At 69.6% G+C, this 20052-nt stretch overlaps 1 protein-coding gene across 1 annotated transcript; it reads left to right on the forward strand.

The window, feature by feature from the left end:
• The first annotated feature begins 282 nt into the window (after window positions 1-282).
• On the forward strand, window positions 283-18841 carry FER1L5 (fer-1 like family member 5). Its single transcript, XM_064400217.1, has 49 exons — window positions 283-385; window positions 504-559; window positions 638-729; window positions 801-909; window positions 980-1102; window positions 1179-1307; window positions 1383-1445; window positions 1542-1592; window positions 2048-2078; window positions 2376-3367; window positions 3454-3522; window positions 3617-3660; window positions 3753-3829; window positions 3904-3980; window positions 4455-4568; window positions 4649-4793; window positions 5205-5329; window positions 5704-5795; window positions 6398-7106; window positions 7192-7305; window positions 7704-7867; window positions 7956-8058; window positions 8145-8247; window positions 8424-8578; window positions 8766-8939; window positions 9207-9285; window positions 9484-9561; window positions 9632-9813; window positions 10343-10501; window positions 10589-10693; window positions 11186-11335; window positions 11402-11600; window positions 11847-11935; window positions 12030-12071; window positions 12201-12374; window positions 12770-12883; window positions 12956-13111; window positions 13188-13279; window positions 13673-13843; window positions 14282-14430; window positions 15049-15188; window positions 15787-15875; window positions 15966-16061; window positions 16248-16389; window positions 16491-16590; window positions 16971-17311; window positions 17386-17495; window positions 17567-17705; window positions 17777-18841. The coding sequence occupies exons 1-49, from the start codon at window positions 301-303 to the stop codon at window positions 17849-17851; spliced, it is 7167 nt and encodes a 2388-aa protein (XP_064256287.1). The 5' UTR covers window positions 283-300; the 3' UTR covers window positions 17852-18841.
• The last annotated feature ends 1211 nt before the right edge of the window (window positions 18842-20052 follow it).

Raw genomic sequence — 20052 nt, forward strand, 5'->3', positions numbered from 1 at the left:
CGCGTGGCGCGCGGGGACGCGGGGCCGCGGCTGGCGGTGACAGCGCCGCCCGCGCGACAGCCCCCGCGACAGCGCCGCCGTTGGCACCGGGACACGGCGAGCCAACGGCCGCGCTGCGGCCGCGGGGCTGGTGCCACTGCGGCTGGCACTGCTGTGGCACCCCCCGGTGGCAGCGCCTCGGGGTGGCCCGCTGGTGGCACCCCCGAGGTGACAAACCTGCGGCCATCCCCGGTGGCAGCGCCTCGGGGGCGGCCCGCTGGCGGCACCCCCCGGTGACAGCCCTGTCCCCGCTCGGTGGCCATGCTGCGGTGCCACGTTGTCGCCGCCCGCATCCCCGGGGCCACCGGCTTCGGTCCCGGTGTCCTGCTCTCCGTCTCCTTCCGAGGTACCGCGGGCTTGGGGACACCGCGGGGGCTGTCCCCACGGCACCGGGTGGCACCGCCACGCTGCCCGTGCCCCGTGTCCCCATCCTGAGGTGCCACCCCCCCTCCTGTCGCACGCAGGTGTCCCCAGGAGAACCCAGGTGGTGCCCGAGGAGCGCAGCCCCACCTGGAACGAGGTGAGGCGGCCCCGGGGGTGACCCGTGGTGGCACAGGGACACCGGGTCCCCCCCCCTGAGCCGTGCCACCCCCCTCAGGAGCTGGCGTGGCCGCTGGACGCGTGTCCCCTGAGTGCCACCGACGCGCTGGCCCTGCGCCTGCGGCGAGGGGACTGCCCGCTGCCCCAGGGGTGAGTGCCAGCCCCGAGGGGACACCCCGCGGCCACCGCGGCCACCCTCACCGTGTCGCCCGCCCCCACAGGGACCTGGGCGCCGCCACGGTGTCGCTGGGCGAGCTGGCGGCCACCCCCAGCCTGCCGCTGGCCCTCGGGGACATCCCGCTGCTGGACCACCGCGAGCGGCCCACGGGGGTGAGCCCTGCCCCGCCGCGCCCCGCCGCGCCCCGCGTGCCACTGTCCCCGTGTCGCTGTCCCCTTGCAGTGCACCGTCACCCTCTGCTGCTACCACGGCCCGCGCGGGGACGTCGCTGTCACCAGCGAGCAGGACCAGGTGGCCCTGGAGCCGCCCGCGGTGGCACCCGCCGACAGGAAAGAGGATTTCCAGGTAGGGCACCCGCGGGCGCGGTGGCACCGCGGGGGTGACGTCCCCTCGCGGCCAGCACGCCCGTGGCACCCCGCAGGTCCGGGTGAGGGTCATCAGGGGCCGCCAGCTGCGGGGCAATGGCATCAGGCCCGTGGTGCGGGTGCAGATCGGGAAGCGCCACTTCCGCAGCCGCAGCCGCAGCGGGAACAACCCCTACTTCGACGAGGTGACAGCGCCGAGGGGACGCGGGCGCCGCCGCTGTCCCTCGGCCCGCGCTCACCCTCCTTTCTCGGGGTTTTAGGTGTTCTGTCAGAATTTCCGCATGACGCCCGAGCAGCTGGTGGCACAGCCCATCCACATCCAGGTGGGGCGAGGGGTGGCACTGGGGGACAGGGACAGGGACAGGGACACGGGGACACAGGGACACAGGGACAGAAGGACAGCCGTGTCCCTGTCCCAGGTGCTCCGTTCACCAAACATCTGCACCAAACCCGTCATCGGCATCTTCGAGGTGAGGAGTGGGGGGATTGGGAATGGGGTTTGGGGAGTGAGGGATTGGGATTTTGGGATTGGGGTTTGGGAATGGGGTTTGGGATTGGGATTTTGGGACTGGGGGATTGGGATTGGGGTTTGGGAAGGGGAGTGAGGGATTGGGATTTTGGGAATGGGGTTTGGGAAGGGGAATGGGGGATTGGGATTGGGGTTTGGGAATGGGTTTTGGGATTGGGGTTTGGGAATGGGTTTTGGGATTGGGGTTTGGGAATGGCGTTTGGGATTGGGATTTTGGGATTGGGGTTTGGGAATAGGGCGCTGGAAATGGGATTTTGGGAATGGGGGATTGGGATTGAGGTTTGGGAATGAGGTTTTGGATTGGGGTTTAGGACTGGGGTTTGGGATTGGGATTTTGGGACTGGGGTTTGGGAATGGGCTGTCAGAGCACTCTCACCCCCTTTGCCGTTCCCACAGCTCGACATCGGCACCGTCTACTCTGCCCCAGGTAACGACAGGGTTGGGGTGACACTGGGTGACACTGGGTGACACATTTTGGGGTGCCACATTTCGGGGGGTGTTTCTGGCAGGGGTTAAACCTCATTTTGGGTGCACACCGTGCGTTTTGGGGCGGTTTTAGCCATGCCCTGGCGTGCCACGCTTTGGGCGCTGTTCCACGTCAGCACCAGCCAGGGGCGAAGCCTCATTTTGGGGGAGCCCCGCGCGTTTTGGGGAGGCGCCAGGCGGGGTCCGGGCGCGGCCCCGGTGCCACCGGGAGGTGACGGCGGTGTCCCCCGCGGGGCAGGGCGCAGCCTGAGCGGGAAGTGGCTGAGCCTGCAGCACCCGCGGCTCCGCGACGGCCGCTCGCAGGGCTGGCTGCAGGTCAGCCTGGTGGTGCGCCGAGCCGGAGAGAGCGCCCAGGTGAGCCCCGCGCCCCGAAATCCCCCAAAATCCCCGATGGGGCGTCCCCGCGCCGCCACCTCCATCCCTGCACGCCAGGAGCAGGAGGTGCCGGCGGGGGACGAGGATGTGGAGGCCAACCTGCTGCGGCCACCGCCGTGCGCCGCCACGCTGCAGATCCGCGTGTTCCGCGCCGAGCTCCTGCCGCTGGGTGGGGACACCGGGGATTGGGGTGGGGACATCGGGAATTGGGGTGGGGACACCGGGAATTGGGGTGGGGACACCGGGAATCGGGGTGGGAACTCCGGGGATTGGGGTGGGAACAGCGGGGATTGGGGTGGGGACATCGGGAATCGGGGTGGGGACACCGGGAATTGGGGTGGGGACATCGAGGTTAGGGTGGGAACCTCGGGAATTGGGATGGGGACATCGAGGTTAGGGTGGGAACACCGGGAATTGGGGTGGGGACATCAGGAATTGGGGTGGGGACATCGGGGATTGGGGTGGGAACCTCGGGAATTGGGGTGGGAACCTCGGGAATTGGGATGGGGACATCGGGATGTGGCGTTGGGACATTGGGGTTTGGAATGGGGGTGGTTTTGGGGACCCCCCCTTTCCCATCACAAGGTGGGCATGGGGGAATTTGGGGCAAAGGGTGGATTTGGGGACCCCCCCTGCTCACCACAGAGTGGGAACACTGGGATTTGGGGGCAAAGGGTGGAATTGGGGACCCCCCTGCTCACCACAGAGCAGGAGCTGGGGGTGGTTCGGGGTGGGGGTGGCTCTGGGGACCCCCCCAATGTCGCTGCTGGCCATCCCCGCGCAGCGGAGCCGCGCCTGGGCGGCGCCGCGGGCTCGCTGAAGGCGTCGGTGCGGGTCGGCTTTGCGGGCAGGACGGTGAGCGCCGGAGGGGAATTTGGGGTGCCCGGGGGGCCCTGGGGGTGCCCAACCCTTCCGGGGGCTCACGGGTGCCCCCGCCGCAGCTCTGCACCCGCTGGGTGCCCGCCGATGCCAGCCCCGAGTGGAACGAGGTTTTGTTCTTCCCCCTGCGGGTGAGGAGCGCCCCCGGCCCTAAAGAGGGGCACCCCAAAAAGGGGGGATGTCCCAATTTCCACTGCCACGCTCGGCGCTGTTCTGTCCCCGCAGCTGCCCCCCATCTGTGACGAGATCCTGCTGGAAATCCTGCGTGGGTGAGCGGGGGACACCCCGAGGGTTTGGGGGACACCCGGGGGGTTGGGGGACACCCCGAGGGTTTGGGGACCCTTGACCGTGCTCCCTCCAGGTCGTGCCGCAGCAAAGCCGTGGGCAGGGCCACCCTGAGGCTGTCCCAAATCTCCCGGGACCCCGACGAGCTCGAGGGTGAGCGGGGCTGTCCCTTTTTGGGGTCCCCGATAGCCCGAGGCCACCCTGAACCCCCTTTTCTCTGCCCCCAGAGGGGACCCCCGGGTTTTTCCCCTCCTTCGGGCCCAGCTTCCTGCCCTTCTACGGCCCCCGGGAGGACGCGGCCAGGGTACGGAGCAGGTTGGGGGGCAGTGGGGTTTTTGGGGGAAAATCAGGAGTTACTGGGGCAAAGGAAGGATTTCTGAGGGCCGTGGGATGTTTGGGGTGAGAACGGGGCAGCGCAGGAGGAAGTAGGGGGTTTGGAGGGGGAATGGGGTTGTGGGGCTTGTCAGAGGGTTTGGGGAATGGGAAAGGGAATTTGGGGTGTTGTCAAGGGCAAGTGGGACTTGTGGGGTGAAATGGGGTGGGGGGAACTGAGAATGGGGTGGAAATGGGGTGGAGAAATGGAGAATGGGGTGGAAATGGGGTGGGGGAAATGGAGAATAGGGTGGGGGAAATGGAGAACGGGATGAAAACGGGATGGGGCTAACTGAGAACGGAGCATTTAAGGGAAAGCAGCAAACGCTGGGGCAGGACTTTGGGGCACAGCGGGACATTTGGGGCGCCCCATGGGCCACCCCCCACGCCGGGGCTCCTTTCCCAGGACTCGGGGCCGGTCTATGGGGGCCGCCTGCTGCTGGAGCTCTGCACCCACCCGGGGTCCCCCCCCGGCCGCCCCCGCGACGCCGCGGCCCCGGTGGACGCCGAGCGGGCGCAGGTGGGGACAGGAGGGGACGCGGCGGGCCGGTGCCACCCGCGGGGCCGGCTGAGCGCTTTTGGGGTCTCTCCCGGCCGCAGAGCCGCCTGCCCCGCTGCCGCCTGGGGCTCTGTGGGGTTTTCTACTCGGCCACCATGGTGCCCGGCGGCCCCGAGGCGCTGAGCCTGGAGCTGGGCATCGGCTCCGCCGCGGCCGCCACCGCGCCCGCCCTGCCCGCCTTCGACGGTGAGCGGGGACAGGGGGACAGCGGGACAGGGGGACAGGGGGACAGCGGGACAGGGGGACAGCGGGGACAGGGGGACAGCGGGGACAGCGGGACAGCGGGGACAGCGGGACAGTGGGGACAGGGGGACAGCGGGGACAGCGGGACAGTGGGGACAGGGGGACAGCGGGGACACTGCCACCCGCCCGGGGCCTGGGGGGCGGGAGGGGGCGGTGGGACAGCGGGGCACTGATTGATTGTTGGGAGTGCTTGGTTAGTGGGGTTATTAAAGGGTTTGGTGGGCGTGGGTGGGAGGGATTGGGTGGTTTGGGGTTGTTTGGGGGGATTTTAGGGCGTTTTGGGCTGATTTTGGGGTGTCTGGGGGGTTTTTAGGGCGTTTTGGGCTGATTTTAGGGTGTTTTTCCCGGATTTAGGGAACCTCTACCACCACCTGCCGTGGTTCCGGGACAAGCCGGTGGTCGCTGTCACCTCGCTGTGGGAGGACGCCGGGCACCGCTGGGACAGCCTGAACCTCCTGCGAGCCCTGTGCCAGCGCCTGGTGAGACCCCAAATCCGGCTGGGAACGACCCCAAATCCGGCTGGGAACGACCCCAAATCCGGGCGGGACTGACCCCAAATCCGGGCGGGACTGACCCCAAATCCGGCTGGGAATGACCCCAAATCCGGCTGGGAATGTCCCTAAATCCAGGTGGGACTGACCCCAAATCCAGGCAGGACTCATCCCAAATCCAGCTGGGACTGATCCCAAATCTCTGCGGGGTTGACCCCAAATCCAGCTGGGATTTATCCCAAATCTGGATGGACTGATCCCAAATCCGGGCGGGACTGACCCCAAATCTGGCTGGGATTGATCCCAAATCTGGCTAGGACTGATCCCAAACCCATGTGGGGACATTTTGGGGCCGTTCCCAGGAGAGGAACCTGTCCGAGCTGCAGGGACACCGCGGGGACAGCGCCGGGGACATCGGGACAAAGCTGCTGCAGGAGCTGGAGCAGGACTGCGAGTGAGCCATCCCAAATCCCAAAATTGGGGTTTGGGGCCAGGGGATCCCGAACCTGGGGGGAAACGGGGCTGGCAGTGGGGGATTGGGACATTTGGGACACTTTGGGGGACAGGGGACATTCAGGAGGGGATTTGGGGTGGAAATGAGATGAGGGGGACGTGGGGATTTTGGGGTGGAAACGGGGTTTTTGGTGGGAGGATGGAGCGCTGGGGGAAAAAAAACTGAGGAATTGTTGGGGCAAAGAATTTTAGGGGTGAAACTGGGGATTTTGGGGTAATCCTGAAGGTTTTGGGGTGTTTTGGGGCACTGCAGGGATGCCCTGGGCTGGGGTGATTTTAGGATTATTTGGTGGTGATTTTGGATGTTTTGGGGGTGATTTTGGGGTAATTTTGGGGTGTTTGTGGTGGTGTAGGGGTGCCCTGGACTGAGATGGTTTTGGGGTGATTCTGGGATGTTTTTGGGTGATTTGCGGGTGGTTTTGGGCTGTTTTGGGCGCTGCAGGGCCGCCCTGGACTAGGACGTTTTTGGGGTGATTCTGGGATGTTTTTGGGGTGATTCCGGGATGTTTTTGGGTTGATTTTGGGCTGTTCTGGGCCCTGCAGGGCCGCCCTGCAGTGCCTGGAGGAGCAGCCCGCTCTGACCGCCCTGGACCAGCAGCTCCGGAGCTGCCGGCGCCGCCTCCTGCGGCGGCTGCGGAGCGAGGCCGGGGCCGGTGGCGGGCACGGGGACACCCTGGCGACAGTGGCCCAGGGCTGGCTGCGGCAGGCGGCCGCGCTGGCCGTGGAGGTGACACCCAAAACCCCAAAACGGGACAAATCCAAACCCCACAAGGCTGAGGCTGGGAGTGTCCAGGCTCCCTGTGGGGCCGTTCCTGTCCCCGTTGTGGCACCGCTCTCACCCCTGTCCCCTGTCCCCGTGTCCCCGCAGCCGCAGGCCGGTGTCCCCGACGTGCAGCTGTGGCTGCTGCGGGGCCAGCTGCGGGTGGCCTCGGCCCGTGTCGCCGCCACCGATGTCCTGCACTCGCCGCGCGGCCCCGGCGCCTGCGGCCGCCTCTGCGGGAGGATCCTCACCCTGTTCCTGGTGGGAGCTCCCCTGCCGTCCCTGCGTGTCCTCCTGGTGTCCCCTGGTGTCCCTTGGTGTCCCTCCGTGTCCCCTTGGTGTCCCTTCGTGTCCCCTCGGTGTCCCCACAGCCCTTCGTGTCCCTCCATGTCCCCCTTCCTCTCTGCTCCCTGTCCCCTCCGTCCCTGCTCCATGTCCCCTCCACACCCCCTCTGTCCCCTCCGTGTCCCCTCCGTGTCCCCATGTCCCCCTGTGCGTCCCCCCGCGTGTCCCCGCCCCTCGGTGGCACTGTGCCACGCTCTGTGCCACGCTCTGTGCCACGCTCTGTGCCGCGCAGGGCTGCGGGGACAGCCAGGCGCAGGTGCGGGTCCGGCTGTGGCTGGGGCGAGTGGCCGAGAGCGGCGAGCTGGCCGCGCTGCTCGGGGGGAGCCTGCGCTTCTACAGCGAGACGGTGGGGACAGCACGGGGACAGCGAGGGGACAGCGGGGGGACAGTACGGGGGACAGCGGGGGGACAGCGGGGGGACAGCACAGGGGATAGCAGGGGGACAGCGGGGGGACAATACAGGGGACAGCGGGGGGACAGCGGGGGGACAATACAGGGGACAGCATGGACACAATACAGGGGACAGCAGGGGGACAGCGAGGGGACAGCGAGGGGACAATACTGGGGACAGCGAGGGGACAATACAGGGGACAGTATGGGGACAATACAGGGGACATCATGGGGACAGCACAGGGTACAGAGGGGAAGGGACAGTGCCTGGTACGTGACAGCGGGGAGGGGACAGCATCGGGAGGGGACAGCGCCCCACCGTGTCCCCGAAGGCCAGCCGCTCTGTCCCCGCAGTACGAGCACCAGACGCGGCTCTTGGGGAAATGGGGCCCCCGGGGGCTTTTGGGGCGCCCCGCGTTCTCCGACAGCTCCGGCCGGGCCGCGCCCCCCCCGGACGAGCTGCGGCCCCCCAAGGGCTGGCGCTGGGACGGGCCCTGGAGCGTGGAGCGGCCGCGGCGGTGAGCCGAGGGGACAGCCAGCCGCCCCTGTCCCTGTCCCCGTGTCCGGAGGGCGCGGTGACGCCAGCCGTGTCCCCCGTGTCCCCAGGGTGCCGGCGCAGGGCGCGGGGAGCGCGGTGCTGGAGGAGCTCTACGAGAACCAGAGCCGCGACCCCAGCGGGGGCTGGGCCAGCACGGCCACCACGGACGCCGTGAGTGGGGGACAGCGCGGGGACAGCGCGGGGACAGCGCGGGTGACACCGGAGCGTCGCGGCTCAGCGCCCGCCTGGTTTCGCAGAAGGGAGTGGCGGTGCCACCGAAGGAGGAGGTGGCCTGTCCCCAGGGCTGGCGTGTCACCAGTGACTGGCACGTGGACGTGGAGGGGACCGAGGATGAGGACGGTGAGTGGGGGGTCCCCGGTGGGCACAGCATGGGTGGGGGGGACAGGGACAGGGGGAACGGGGGGAACAGGGGGTGACAGAGGTGAGGGTGGCAGGGACAGGGTGGCAGGGACACGGTGGCAGGGACAGGGTGACAATAACAGGGTGGCAGAGAAGCAGCTGACCCGTGCCCGCAGGTTGGCAGTACGGGGTGGGCACGGAGGATGGCGGCCCCCCGGCAGCGTGGCACAGCAAGGGACAGCAGTGCCACACGCTGCGGCGCCGGCGCTGGCTCCGGGTCCGCCACAGGGACAGCAACAGCTGGACACAGGAGCAGGACACGGACACCCTGGTGACACACGCGGGGACAGGGACGGGGCGGTGGCGGTGGAGGTGGCAGGGATGGGGGTGACAGAGGGGGGTGACAAGGATGGGGTGGCAGGGATGGGGGTGGTGGGACGATGATGACAGGGAAGGGGGTGATGGGGATGAGGGTGGCTGTCCCCGTGTCACGCTGTCCCCGCGCCCTGCCCCTCCAGGACCCCGAGGAGCTGTGGGAGGACGAGGCCTGGCAGCCCGAGTGCTTCTGGGGCTGCTCCTTCCAGCCCCCGGTTCCGGCCGGTCCCCGGTGCCGCCGGCGGCGCTGGCAGCGCAGCCTGGTGCCCGCCGAGCCCGCGGCCGTGGCGCCGCTCTTCCTGCTCCAGGGAGCCCCGGTAGGAGCGGGAGCGGGGCAGCGGGAGCGTCCGGGGCAACGGGAGGGTCCGGGGGAACGGGAGGAGTCCGGGGGAACGGGAGGAGTCCGGGGGAACGGGAGGAGTCCGGGGGAACGGGAGGGACCCGGGGGAACGGGAGGTGTCGGGAGGCAGGGGAGATGGAAGGGAGGGAAGGGCGAGGGATGGAGCCCTGTGGAGCGAGGCCACGGTGGGACACAGGACACGGGGACAGCAGCGTCCCCCCAGCCCGGCCCTGTCCCCTCCCAGGACACCGAGGAGCCGGCCCAGGACGGTGCAGCCGCGGTCCTGCAGCAGCCGCCCGTCTTCATCCTCTGCAGCTTCCAACGTGAGCCCGGGGCCGGCAGGGACCGGCAGGGACCGGGAGGGACCGGGAATGACCGGGAGTGACTGGAGAGAACCCGGGAGGGACCAGGAAGGGACCGGGAGTGACCGGGGAGGGACCGGGAGTGACCGGGAGTGACCGGGGAGGGACCCGGGAGGGGCCGGGGGCTCGCAGCCCCCCCTGACCCCCGGCTGTCCCCAGGGCCCGGCCGCTTCCAGCTCCGCTGTTACATCTTCCAGGCGCTGGATCTGGCGCCCGGCGGCTCCAGGATCTCCATAGGTGGGACCCCCCCGGCCCCCGGCGCCGCCCCCGGGGCAGCCCGGGGCGCTGACGGTGTCGCTGTCCCCAGATGCCGCGGCGCAGGTGTCGTTCGTGTCCCGGAGCCAGCGCACGCGGGCGGTGCGCGGCGCGCTGGACCCGCGCTGGGAGCAGACGCTGCTCTTCGCCGGGGTGCCGCTGTGCGGGGACCCCCGGGGCGTCCCGCGGGACCCCCCCGCCGTGGTGGTGGAGGTGTGCGAGCAGCGGGGACAGGTACGGGACACACCGGGAGAGAGGGAGGGAGGGATGGGAGGGAAAAGAGGGAGGGAGGGAGGGATGGGAGAAGAGGGAGGGATGAGGAATGGGACGTGGATAAGGATGGGGGATGAGGGATGGAAGGATGGAGGGAGGGATGGAGTGATGTGGGAGAGAGGGATGGATGGATGGATGGATGGATGGATGGATGGATGGATGGATGGATGGATGGATGGGGGAGGGAGGGATGGATGGAGGGGCAGGGCTCAGAGATGGAAGAATGGGGGTGTCAGGGACAGAAGGATGGAGGTGTCAGGGCCAGCCGGGTCAGGGAAGGAGGGGCAGGGGGCTCAGGGTTGGAAGGACAGGGAGTGAGGGATGGAAGGATGGGGGTGTCAGGGATGGAAGGATGGGGGTGTCAGGGATGGAAGGATGGAGGGGCAGGGATCAGAGGTGGAAGGATGGGGGTGTCAGGGCCAGCCGGGTCAGGGAAGGAGGGGCAGGGACGCCCCGGCCGGGCCGGCCCGCGCTCAGGCTGTCCCCGCAGGGCCCCGCGGCGCTGCTGGGCCGGTGCGTGGTCGCCCCGCGGGTCTGGCTGGACGCGGCGCTGCGGGAGCCGCCCCGGCTCCAGCCCCACCCGCTGCGGGGCCCGCGGGGCGCGGCCGGGGAGCTGCTGGCGGCCTTCGAGCTCCTGCACGAGCCCGAGGTGAGGCGGCGACAGCGGCCACGCAGGGGGGACACGGAGGGCACCCAGGGCCGGCGTGGCATTGTCGCGGTGTCCCCCCCACGGCAGGACGGGTCCCCGGCTCCGCTCAGCCCCCCGCCCCTGAGGAAGGACGGGCTGGGGTTCGGCATCCCCCCGGAGCTGCGGCCGCGCCTGCAGAGGGTGGCGCTGGAGGTGGGAGCCACCGGCGGGGGGGGGACAGCGCGGGGACAGCGCGGGGACAGGGGTGGGGACAGCGTGGGGACAGCGCGGGGGGAGCAAGGAATGGGATGGAGGGGGGGCTGGGATGGACACAGGGATAAAAGTGAATTTGGGACAGGGATAAAAGTGAATTGGGGACAGGGACAAAGGTGGGATGGGGACAGATGGGGACAGATGGGGACAAAGGTGAATTGGGGACAGGGATAAAGGTGGGATGGGGACCAGACTGGAGATGGAGCCTGGGCGTGGCACGGGCTGTGGGCAGAGCTGAAGCTCCTGGGGATGGGGACAAGGACAGGGGATGGGGACAGGGCAGGGACAAGAAGAGGAGGGACGATGAGCGTGGGCACGGGGGGCAGAGGCAAGGCCAGCACAGGGGTGGCGACAGGGACACGGATGGGGCCAGCAGCTTCAGGCTGGCGCCGGGGGAGCCCCGCGGGTGACAGGAGCCCGGTGTCCCGCCAGGTGCTGGCCTGGGGGCTGCGGGGGCTGCGCGGGGCCGTGCGGGAGCCGCGGCTGGAGCTGCAGTGGGGGGAGCAGAGCCTGTGGACCCCCCCGATCCAGGACACGGCCACCAACCCCAACTTCCCCAGCAACGCCTTCCTGCTGACGCTGGTGAGGGCGGCGCGGGGCGGGGGGCGGCCCGCGGGGTGGCCGCGGGTGACCGCGCTGTCCCCGCAGGCGCTGCCCGAGGAGCAGCGCTTCGTGCCGCCCATCCGCCTGCGGCTCTGGCACCGCGCGGGCTCCGAGCGCCGGCTGCTGCTGGGCCAGGCCAGCGTCAGGGACCTGCGCCAGTACCGCTGCCACCCGCCCGGCCAGCAGCAGCTGCTGCGCCCCGGCGGGCCCGGCAAGGGCCCTCACACGGCTGTGGCAATGCCAGGTGCTGACCGTCCCACCCCTGACCGTCCCTGGTGCCGCCTGTCCCATCCCTGGCATCACCTGTCCCATCCCTGCCCATGCCAGGTGTCCCCAGCCCTATTCCAGGTGTCTCCTGCCCCATCCCAGCTGTCCCCACCCCGTGCCAGCTGTCTCCTGCCCATCCCAGGTGTCCCCAGTCCCATCCCCAGTGTCCCCAGCCTGTCCCAGCTGTCCCCTCCCTCACCCCTGCTGTCCCCGTGTCCCTCAGACCAGCTCCTTCCCGCGCGGGTCCCCTGCAGCCCCTGCAGACGCTGGTGGTGCCTGCTCCTGGCCACAGCCCCGGCCAGGATGGCTCAGGTGAGTCCCCCCGGTCACCTGGCACCAGCCCTGGCACCGCGGGGCGCTGGCACCGCCCGGCCCTGTGCCTCAGTTTCCCCTTTGCTCCCTGCAGGGCCTGCTCGGCTGCCTGAGGAACAAGCGGGCTGAGGACGAGGTGGGCACAGGAACGGGGCGGCCACCAGGGCCACCAGGGCCACCAAGGCCACCAAGGCCACCAGGGCCACCAGGGCCACCTGTGCCCACCTGTGCCCACCTGTGCCCACCTGCTTCTGCTCCCCACCAGTACGAGGAAGACGAGGAGGAGGAGGAGGAAGATGATGATGATGATGAGGAGGACGAGGATGAGGACGAGGAGGACGAGGAGGAAGAGGAGAGGGACTGGTGGAGCAGATTCTACGCATCCATGGAGGACAAGGACCCCAAATCCCCGTGGAGAACCAACGGGGACAGACTGAAGGTGAGCCTGGGACAGGGACAGGGAAGGGACAGGGATGGGGACAGGATGGGGACAGGGATGGGGACGAGGATGAAGCTGGGGGGGACAAGGATGATGAAGCTGGGGAGGGAACAGGGATGATGATGAAGGTGGGGACAAGGACAAGGATGATGATGAAGGTGGGGAGGGGACAAAGATGGGGATGAAGCTGAGGAGGACAAGGATGGGATGAAGCTGAGGACAAGGACGGGGATGAAGCTGGGAGGAGGGACAGAGATGACGAAGCTGCAGAAGGGACAGGGATGAGGATGAGGAGGGAACGGGCACAAGGAGGAAGAAGGGGCCGGGCCAACGGTGGGGAGCAGCCCGGGATGGACCGGGCCCGGGGCTGATGCGGGGCCGGCCCTGCCCCGCAGATCTACGGCTGCGAGCTGGAGGCGGTGCCCGAGTTCCAGGGGCTGCAGGATTTCTGCCAGACCTTCCCCCTCTCCAAGCCCGGCCGCGCCGCCGAGCCCGTGGGCAGCTTCAAGGTGGGTGAACCCCCCCTCACACACCCCGACGGCACCCGGGGGACCCCCGGAGGGCACCGGGGGGTCTCTCAGGGGCTGTTCCGCATCTACCCCGTGCCCGAGGGGGCGGGAGCGGCCCCCGCCCCGCTCTGCTTCCAGCGGCTGCCCCCGCGCCAGCCGCAGCCGTGCCTGGTGCGCGTCTACGTGGTGCGAGCCTTCGACCTGTCCCCCCGCGATGTCACCGGCCTGGTGAGGACAGCGGGGACCCCCGCGGGGCCGGGCGGGCCGTGCTGGCCGCGGGGTCACCGCAGCGTCCCCTCCGCAGAGCGATCCCTACGTGCGGGTGGCGCTGGGCAAGAAGACGCTGGGGCAGCGGGACCAGTACGTGCCCAACACCCTGGAGCCCGTCTTTGGCAGGTGCGGCCGGGTGGCCCTGGCACTGTCACCCCCGGGGAGGGTGGCCCTGGCACTGTCACCCCCGGGGAGGGTGGCCCCGGCACTGTCACCCCCGGGGAGGGTGGCCCCGGCACTGTCACCCCCGGGGAGGGTGGCCCTGCCACTGTCACCTCCAGGGGCCACTGGGGGCGTTCACCAGGTCGCCATTCCCAGTGCTGTTGTGCCATCAGATCCCTGTGCCATTCCCTGTCCTGCTGTGCCCCTGTGTCCCCACCTGTCCCACTCCCTGTCCTGCCATTCCCTGTGTCCCCCCTGTCCCATGTCCCTGTGTCCTCTCCCCGTCCTGCCATGCCCCTGTGTCCCCATGTCCCAGTCCCCATGCCAGCCCCGGGCTGATGGCACTGCCACCGCCAGGATGTTCGAGCTGACGGCCACCATCCCCCTGGAGAAGGACCTGCGGGTGACAATCATGGACCACGACAAGGTGCCACCGGACCAGGAGATCGGCAGCACCACCATCGACCTGGAGGACAGGCTGCTGTCCCAGCGCCGCGCCCACTGCGGGCTGCCCGCCCTGTACCACACGTGCGTGGCACGGGACACGGCAGGGGACAGGGCAGGGACACGAGGGGACACGGCAGGGGACACGGGAGGGGACACGGGGAGGGACACGGGGGGCTGGGAGGGGGGACAGGAGGGGACATGGTGGGCACGCAGGGGCACAGGAGGATGGCACGGAGCGGGCACAGGGGGATTTGGGACACGAGGAGGGGGCACAGGAGGGTTTGGGGGACACAGGAGGGTTTGAGGGGCACAGCAGGATGGCACGGAGAGGGCACAGGGGGATTTGGGACACGAGAGGGGCAGGATGGGGGGCACAGGAGGGTTTGGGGGGCACAGGAGGGTTTGGGGGGGCACAGGAGGGTTTGGGGGGGCACAGCAGGATGGCACGGAGCGGGCACAGGGGGCCGGGGGCTGGCACAGGGCTCGCTCCCAGCTGAGGTGCCACTGCCCTGTCCCCAGCGCGGGCCCCGCGTGCTGGCGGGACCAGCTGTGCCCCAGCCGGGCCCTGGAGCTGCTGGCGGGCACCCGGGGGCTGCCCGGGCCCCGCTTCAGCCGCGGGGGCACCGCCCTGAGCCTGAGCGGGCAGCGCTTCGAGCTGCACCACTTCGGTGAGGGCAGCCAGGGGCCGGGGCTGGGGGGGCTGGGGGGGGGTTTGGGGGGGTTTGGGGGGTTTAGGGAGGGTCTGATGGGGATTTGGGGGGTCTGAGGAGGGTCTGGTGGGGATTTGGGGGGTTTGGGGAGGATCTGATGGGGATTTGGGGGGTCTGAGGAGGGTCTGGTGGGGATTTGGGGGGTTTGGGGAGGGTCTGATGGGGATTTGGGGGGTCTGAGGAGGGTCTGGTGGGGATTTGGGGGGTTTGGGGAGGAACTGGGGGGGGTTGGGGGGTTTAGGGAGGGTCTGATGGGGATTTGGGGACTTTGAAGAGGGTCTGGTGGGGATTTGGGGGGTCTGAGGAGGGTCTGATGGGGATTTGGGGGGTTTGGGGAGGGTCTGGTGAGGGTTTGGGGGGTCTGAGGAGGGTCTGTTGGGGATTTGGGGAGATCTGGGGAGTTTGGGGGGTTTTGAGGTGTCTGGGGTGGTTTATAGGGATCTGGGGAGTGTCTGGGGAGGATTTGGGGGGTCTGGGGAGTTTGGGAGAGTTTGGGGGGTCTGGAGGGGCTTTGGGGGGATCTGGCGGCTCTTTGGGGCGGCTGTGGGGCGGGTGGCAGGCGGCTCGGTGTCCCAGAGCGGGGCCACCCCCCGGCGCGACACGCGGGGCCCCCCCGGGAGCGCCTGGCCCTGCACGTGCTGAACCTGTGCGAGCTCGTCCCGGAGCACCTGGAGACCCGCGGGCTGCAGAGCCGCGCCCAGCCCGGCCTGGAGCAGGTGACAGCGACGCGGGGACAGCGACACCGGGACAGCGACACCCCGGGGACAGCGACACCGGGACAGTGACACCCCGGGGACAGCGACACCGGGACAGGGACACCGGGACAGGGACACGGGGACAGTGACACCGGGGACAGCGACACGGGGACAGGGACACCGGGACAGCGACACCCCGGGGACAGCCACACCCGGGACAGCCACAGCGGGGACAGCCACACCCCGGAGACAGCCACACCCGGGACAGCCACACCTGGGACAGCCACACCTGGGACAGCCACAGCGGGGACAGCCACACCCCGGAGACAGCCACACCCGGGACAGCCACAGCGGGGACAGCCACACCCGGGACAGCCACAGCGGGGACAGCGACACCGGGCTGGGGGTGTGGTGGGGACTCTGGGGTGACAGGGACACTGCAGTGACAGGGACACTGCTGAGGGCGCCAGGGAGCCCCGGAGTGCGTGATGGGGCCGGGGGGTGACAAGGACAGACGCTGGTGGGACAAAGGGACCCCGTGGTGATGAGGAGCCGTGGGGACAGAGAGGGGACACTTGGGGACGCTCGGGCCGGTGCCAGCCCGTGCCGCTGTCCCCAGGGCAAGGTGCAGATGTGGGTGGACATTTTCCCCGCCAGCCTCGGCCCCCCCGGGCCCCCGGTGAACATCGACCCCCGCAAGGCCGAGGGGTGAGTGAGGGACAGGGACAAGCCCCGAGGGGACAGGGACCAGCCCGCGGGGACAGCGCCACCCCGTGACACGTCCTGTCCCCTCCCGAGGTACGAGCTGCGCTGCGTGGTGTGGAACGTGCGGGACGCGGACCTTGGCGACGTCAACCTGCTGGGCCAGCGCATGAGTGACATCTACGTGTCGGGGTGTGTCCCCAGCGTGTCCCCTGTCACCCCCCAGTTCTGCCCTGCTCCCCCCAGAGCCTCTGGCACCCACCCGCGGGTCCTTTGTCACCCCAGGTCCCTGTCACCCCAGGGTCCCCATCCATGTGGGCACCGAGGTGACAGCGCTGTCCCCGGGGATGGCACACGGTGACAGCGCTGTCCCCGCAGGTGGCTGGACGGGCTCCCCGAGCAGCGGCAGCACACCGACATCCACTACCGCTCCCGGAACGGCAGCGGCGCCTTCAACTGGCGCTTCGTGTTCCCCTTCGAGTTCCTGGCGGCCGAGAAGCTCTGCGCCATCCAGCGCAAGGTCAGCCACAGCCGGGGCGGGACAGGCTTGGGGACACGCCTGGGGACACGCCTGGGGACATTCCCTGGGGACACGCGCGACCTTGCCGTGTCCCCGGGCAGGAGCACGTGTGGAGCTTGGACGCGACGCTGCTGAAGGTGCCGCCCAAACTCATCCTGCAGGTGTGGGACAACGACAAGTTCAAGGCGGACGATCTGCTGGGTGAGAGAGCCCGTGTCACCGCCGGGGGGACACCGCGGGGGACAGGGGACAGCCACTGGGGACAGGGGACAGCCACTGGGGACAGGGGACCGCCAGTGGGGCAGGGAACGGCCACAGGGGCAGGGAACGGCCAAAGGGGACAGGGGACATCCAGCAGGGACAGGGGACAGCCAGCGGGGACAGGGGACAGTCAGAGGGGACAGGGAACGGCCACAGGGGACAGGGAGCACCCATTGGTCATAAGAAGGACCCATAAGAAGGACGATTGATGATAAGAAGATCTCGTTGATGATAAGAAGTTCCCAGTGATGATAAGGAGCTCCCATTGGTGATAAGGAGCTCCCCCAGGTGACAGAGCTGTCCCCTGGCCTGTCCCGCAGGGATCCTGGAGCTGGAGCTGCTGCGGCTGCCCCGCCCGGCCCGCAGCCCCCGCCTGTGCCGGGCCACGCCGCCGGAGCTGCCCTGGCTCTCCTGGCCCTGGCTGTCCCGGGCCTGGCTCTGCCTGCCCCGCTTCTCCCGGGGCTGGCTGGCCCGGGCCTGGCTGTCGCTGCCCCGCTGCTCCCGGGGCTGGCTGCCGGTGGCGCGGCTCTCCCGGCGGCTCTCCCGGCGCTGGTGCCGGGCCCCGGCGCTGCAGCGCTCGCCGCTGAACCTGTTCCGCAGGAGAAGGGCCCGCGGCTGGTGGCCCTGCACCGTGCAGGAGGACGGCGGCCAGCGGCTCTCGGTAGGCTGGGGACAGGCTGGGGACACCCGCGCGGGGCTGGGGACAGCGGGGACAGATCCAGCCGGGCTCCGCAGGGGAAGCTGGAGCTCAGCCTGGAGCTGCTGACGGCGCGGGAGGCGGAGGAGCGGCCGGTGGGGAAGGGCCGGGAGGAGCCCAACAAGCACCCGGCACTGCCCGAGCCCAGGTGAGCCCGGGCCGGGCCAGGAGGGGCCAGCGGGAGGGCACAGGCGGTGGCTGAGCCCGGTGTCCCCACAGGCGCCCCAAGTCGTCGTTCCTGTGGCTGCGGTCCCCGCTGAGCCTCGTCCGCCACGGCATCCGCTGGCGCTACCTGCTGTGGCTCGGCCTGGGGCTGGCGGCGCTCCTGCTGCTCCTGCTGATCCACTCCTTCTTCCCGGTGAGCACCGCCCCCCGAGCGCCCCGCTGCCACCCCCGGGCGCGCCCTGAGCCCCCCGTGTCGCCCCGCAGGGCTCGCTCACGGTGAGGGTGGCTGAGCCGCGCCCGCTCCCGCCGGGCACGGAGCGTCCCGGAGCGCAGCGCTGAGGAGCAACCGCCCGGCCCCGCCATTCCCCGGCTCCGAGCCCCCTCCGGGTGTGCTCGGTGGGTTCTGCGGCCAGGAGGGGATGGCCCCGCTCCGGAGCCGCTGTCCATCCACGTTTCCCCCTAACAAAGCCGTGTCCGAGGAGCCCCGGAGCATCGTTCCCGTCTCTGGCGGTCGGGGGGGACAGGGACGCGCTGAGCCCAGCCCCGATCCCAAATCCAGCCCTAACTCCAGCCCCAGCCCCAGCTCCAGCTCCCAAATTCCTGCCCGAACCCCGATCCGCCACCAGCCCCCAGCCCAGCGCCAGCCCCGGTCCCCGGAGCGGGGAGGGAGGCGGGAGCGGCGCCGGCCCCGCTGCTCCCGGTGCCGGATCGCGGCGGGCCGTGGCGGCGGAGAGCCAGCCGGGCTCCCTGCCCGCCGGGCCGGGCCGGGCCGGCGGAAGCACGGACGGACACCGGCCGGAGCATCCCCCGGGGCGAGTGCAACAGAGACAGCACCGGCACCGATAATTCCCGGGAATGAGGAGGGCGGAGATCCCCCGGGGAGGGGAAAACGAACACCGGGGCGAGCATCCCGCCGGGACAACGACGATGCACGCCGGGGCGAGCATCCCCCCGGGGAAACGGCTGCGGCCACCGGCAGCCGTGCCCGCTCCGCACCGGAGCCCTGGGCCGACCGTGCCGGGGCAAGGCCGGGCCCCGGCCGGAGCACCCCCGGGGCCGGAGGGCGGAGATGCCCCGGCCCTGCCCCGGCCCTGCCCCGGGCCGAGCCGGACGCTCCCGGTGACCGGGCCCGGTGCGCCCCGGCCCCGCCCCGCGGAACCCTCCCAGCCAATCGCATCGCTCCGTCTCGCTCCGGCCCCGCCCCTCATTGTGTCCCAACAATGCAAAACGCGCTATGCCCCGCCCCTCCTTGGTGGCGCTCGGCTCCCATTGGCTGCCGCCGAGGGGGGGCGGGGCTAACCTGACTATATAAAGCGGCTGCGGGGGGGGGGGGGGGGGGGGGGGGGGGGGGGGGATTGGGGTCAGTCCGGCTCCAGCGGCGGAGCGGAGCGGAGACCCCGGCACCGGAGCTCCGGCAGCGCTCGGGACCCCCAACACCGGAGCTCTGGGAGCGCCTCGACCTCGGGGTCCCCAACACCGGAGCTCCGGCAGCGCCCGGGCCCTCGGGACCCCAGCCCGGAGCCCCTCCGGGGGTCGTGGGAGGGATGGGAGGGAGGTTGGGAGGGACAGGGATGCGCCGCTTCTCGCCGCCCTTGCGCCTTTTCTCGCCGCCGCCTTCCCGGTACCGGCACCGGCCCCTCCGACTGGCACCGGCGCCGCCCCCGGCCCAGCCAGGGTAAGGACCGAGCACCGCCGGGGCACCGAGGGACCACGCCGGGCTCCCGGAGAGAGACAAAAATAAAATTGGCAAAAAAATCCCCCATTAAATGGTGTGGCTGGTCTGTGCTGTCCCCACGAGCCGCGTGGCACCCACGTGAATCACAAAGACCCCCCAAAGTGGGGGTGGGACCCTCAAAAGTGGGCAGGGGACCCTCAGAGACCCCTCCCCGCGGGCCTGGGCACCCCAGAAATGAGGCTGGGAGCCACAGAGACCCCTCCCCATGGGCCCAAGACCACCAGAAATGGGCCTGGGTCCCTCCGAGACCCCTCCCCATGGAGCTGGGACCCCCTGAGACCCCTCCCCATAAACCTGGGCACCCCAGAAATAAGGCTGGGGCTGCCAGAGACCCCTTCCCATGGGGCTGGGCACCAAAAAATGGGGCTGAGACCCTCAGAGACCCCTTCCCATGGGCCTGGGCACAAAAAAATGGGGCTGAGACCCTCAGAGACCCCCTCCCATGGGCCTGTGGCCCGGAGTGGCCGGCTGCCTGCTGAAATTCCGCACGGATCAGGATACCTCCCAGATGCAAGGTGCCCCCACAGACAGCTGTGTCTGGTTTGAGAGTGCCAAGTGCCTCCTGCAAACTGACATCAGGAACCTGGCCTGGTGAGTTTTGTTTCTCAGGGGAAAGGGCATCGTTCGTGTCCAGGGCCCGGTGGCCCGGAGTGGCCGGCTGCCTGCTGAAATTCCGCATGCTTCAGGATATCTCCCAGATGCAAGGTGCCCCCACAGGCAACTGTGTCTGGTTTGAGAGTGCCAAGTGCCTCCTGCAAACTGACATCAGGAACCTGGCCTGGTGAGTTTTGTTTCTCAGGGGAAA

This window comes from Passer domesticus, chromosome 28 (assembly GCF_036417665.1).
Source record: "Passer domesticus isolate bPasDom1 chromosome 28, bPasDom1.hap1, whole genome shotgun sequence".
Lineage (NCBI taxonomy): Eukaryota > Metazoa > Chordata > Aves > Passeriformes > Passeridae > Passer > Passer domesticus.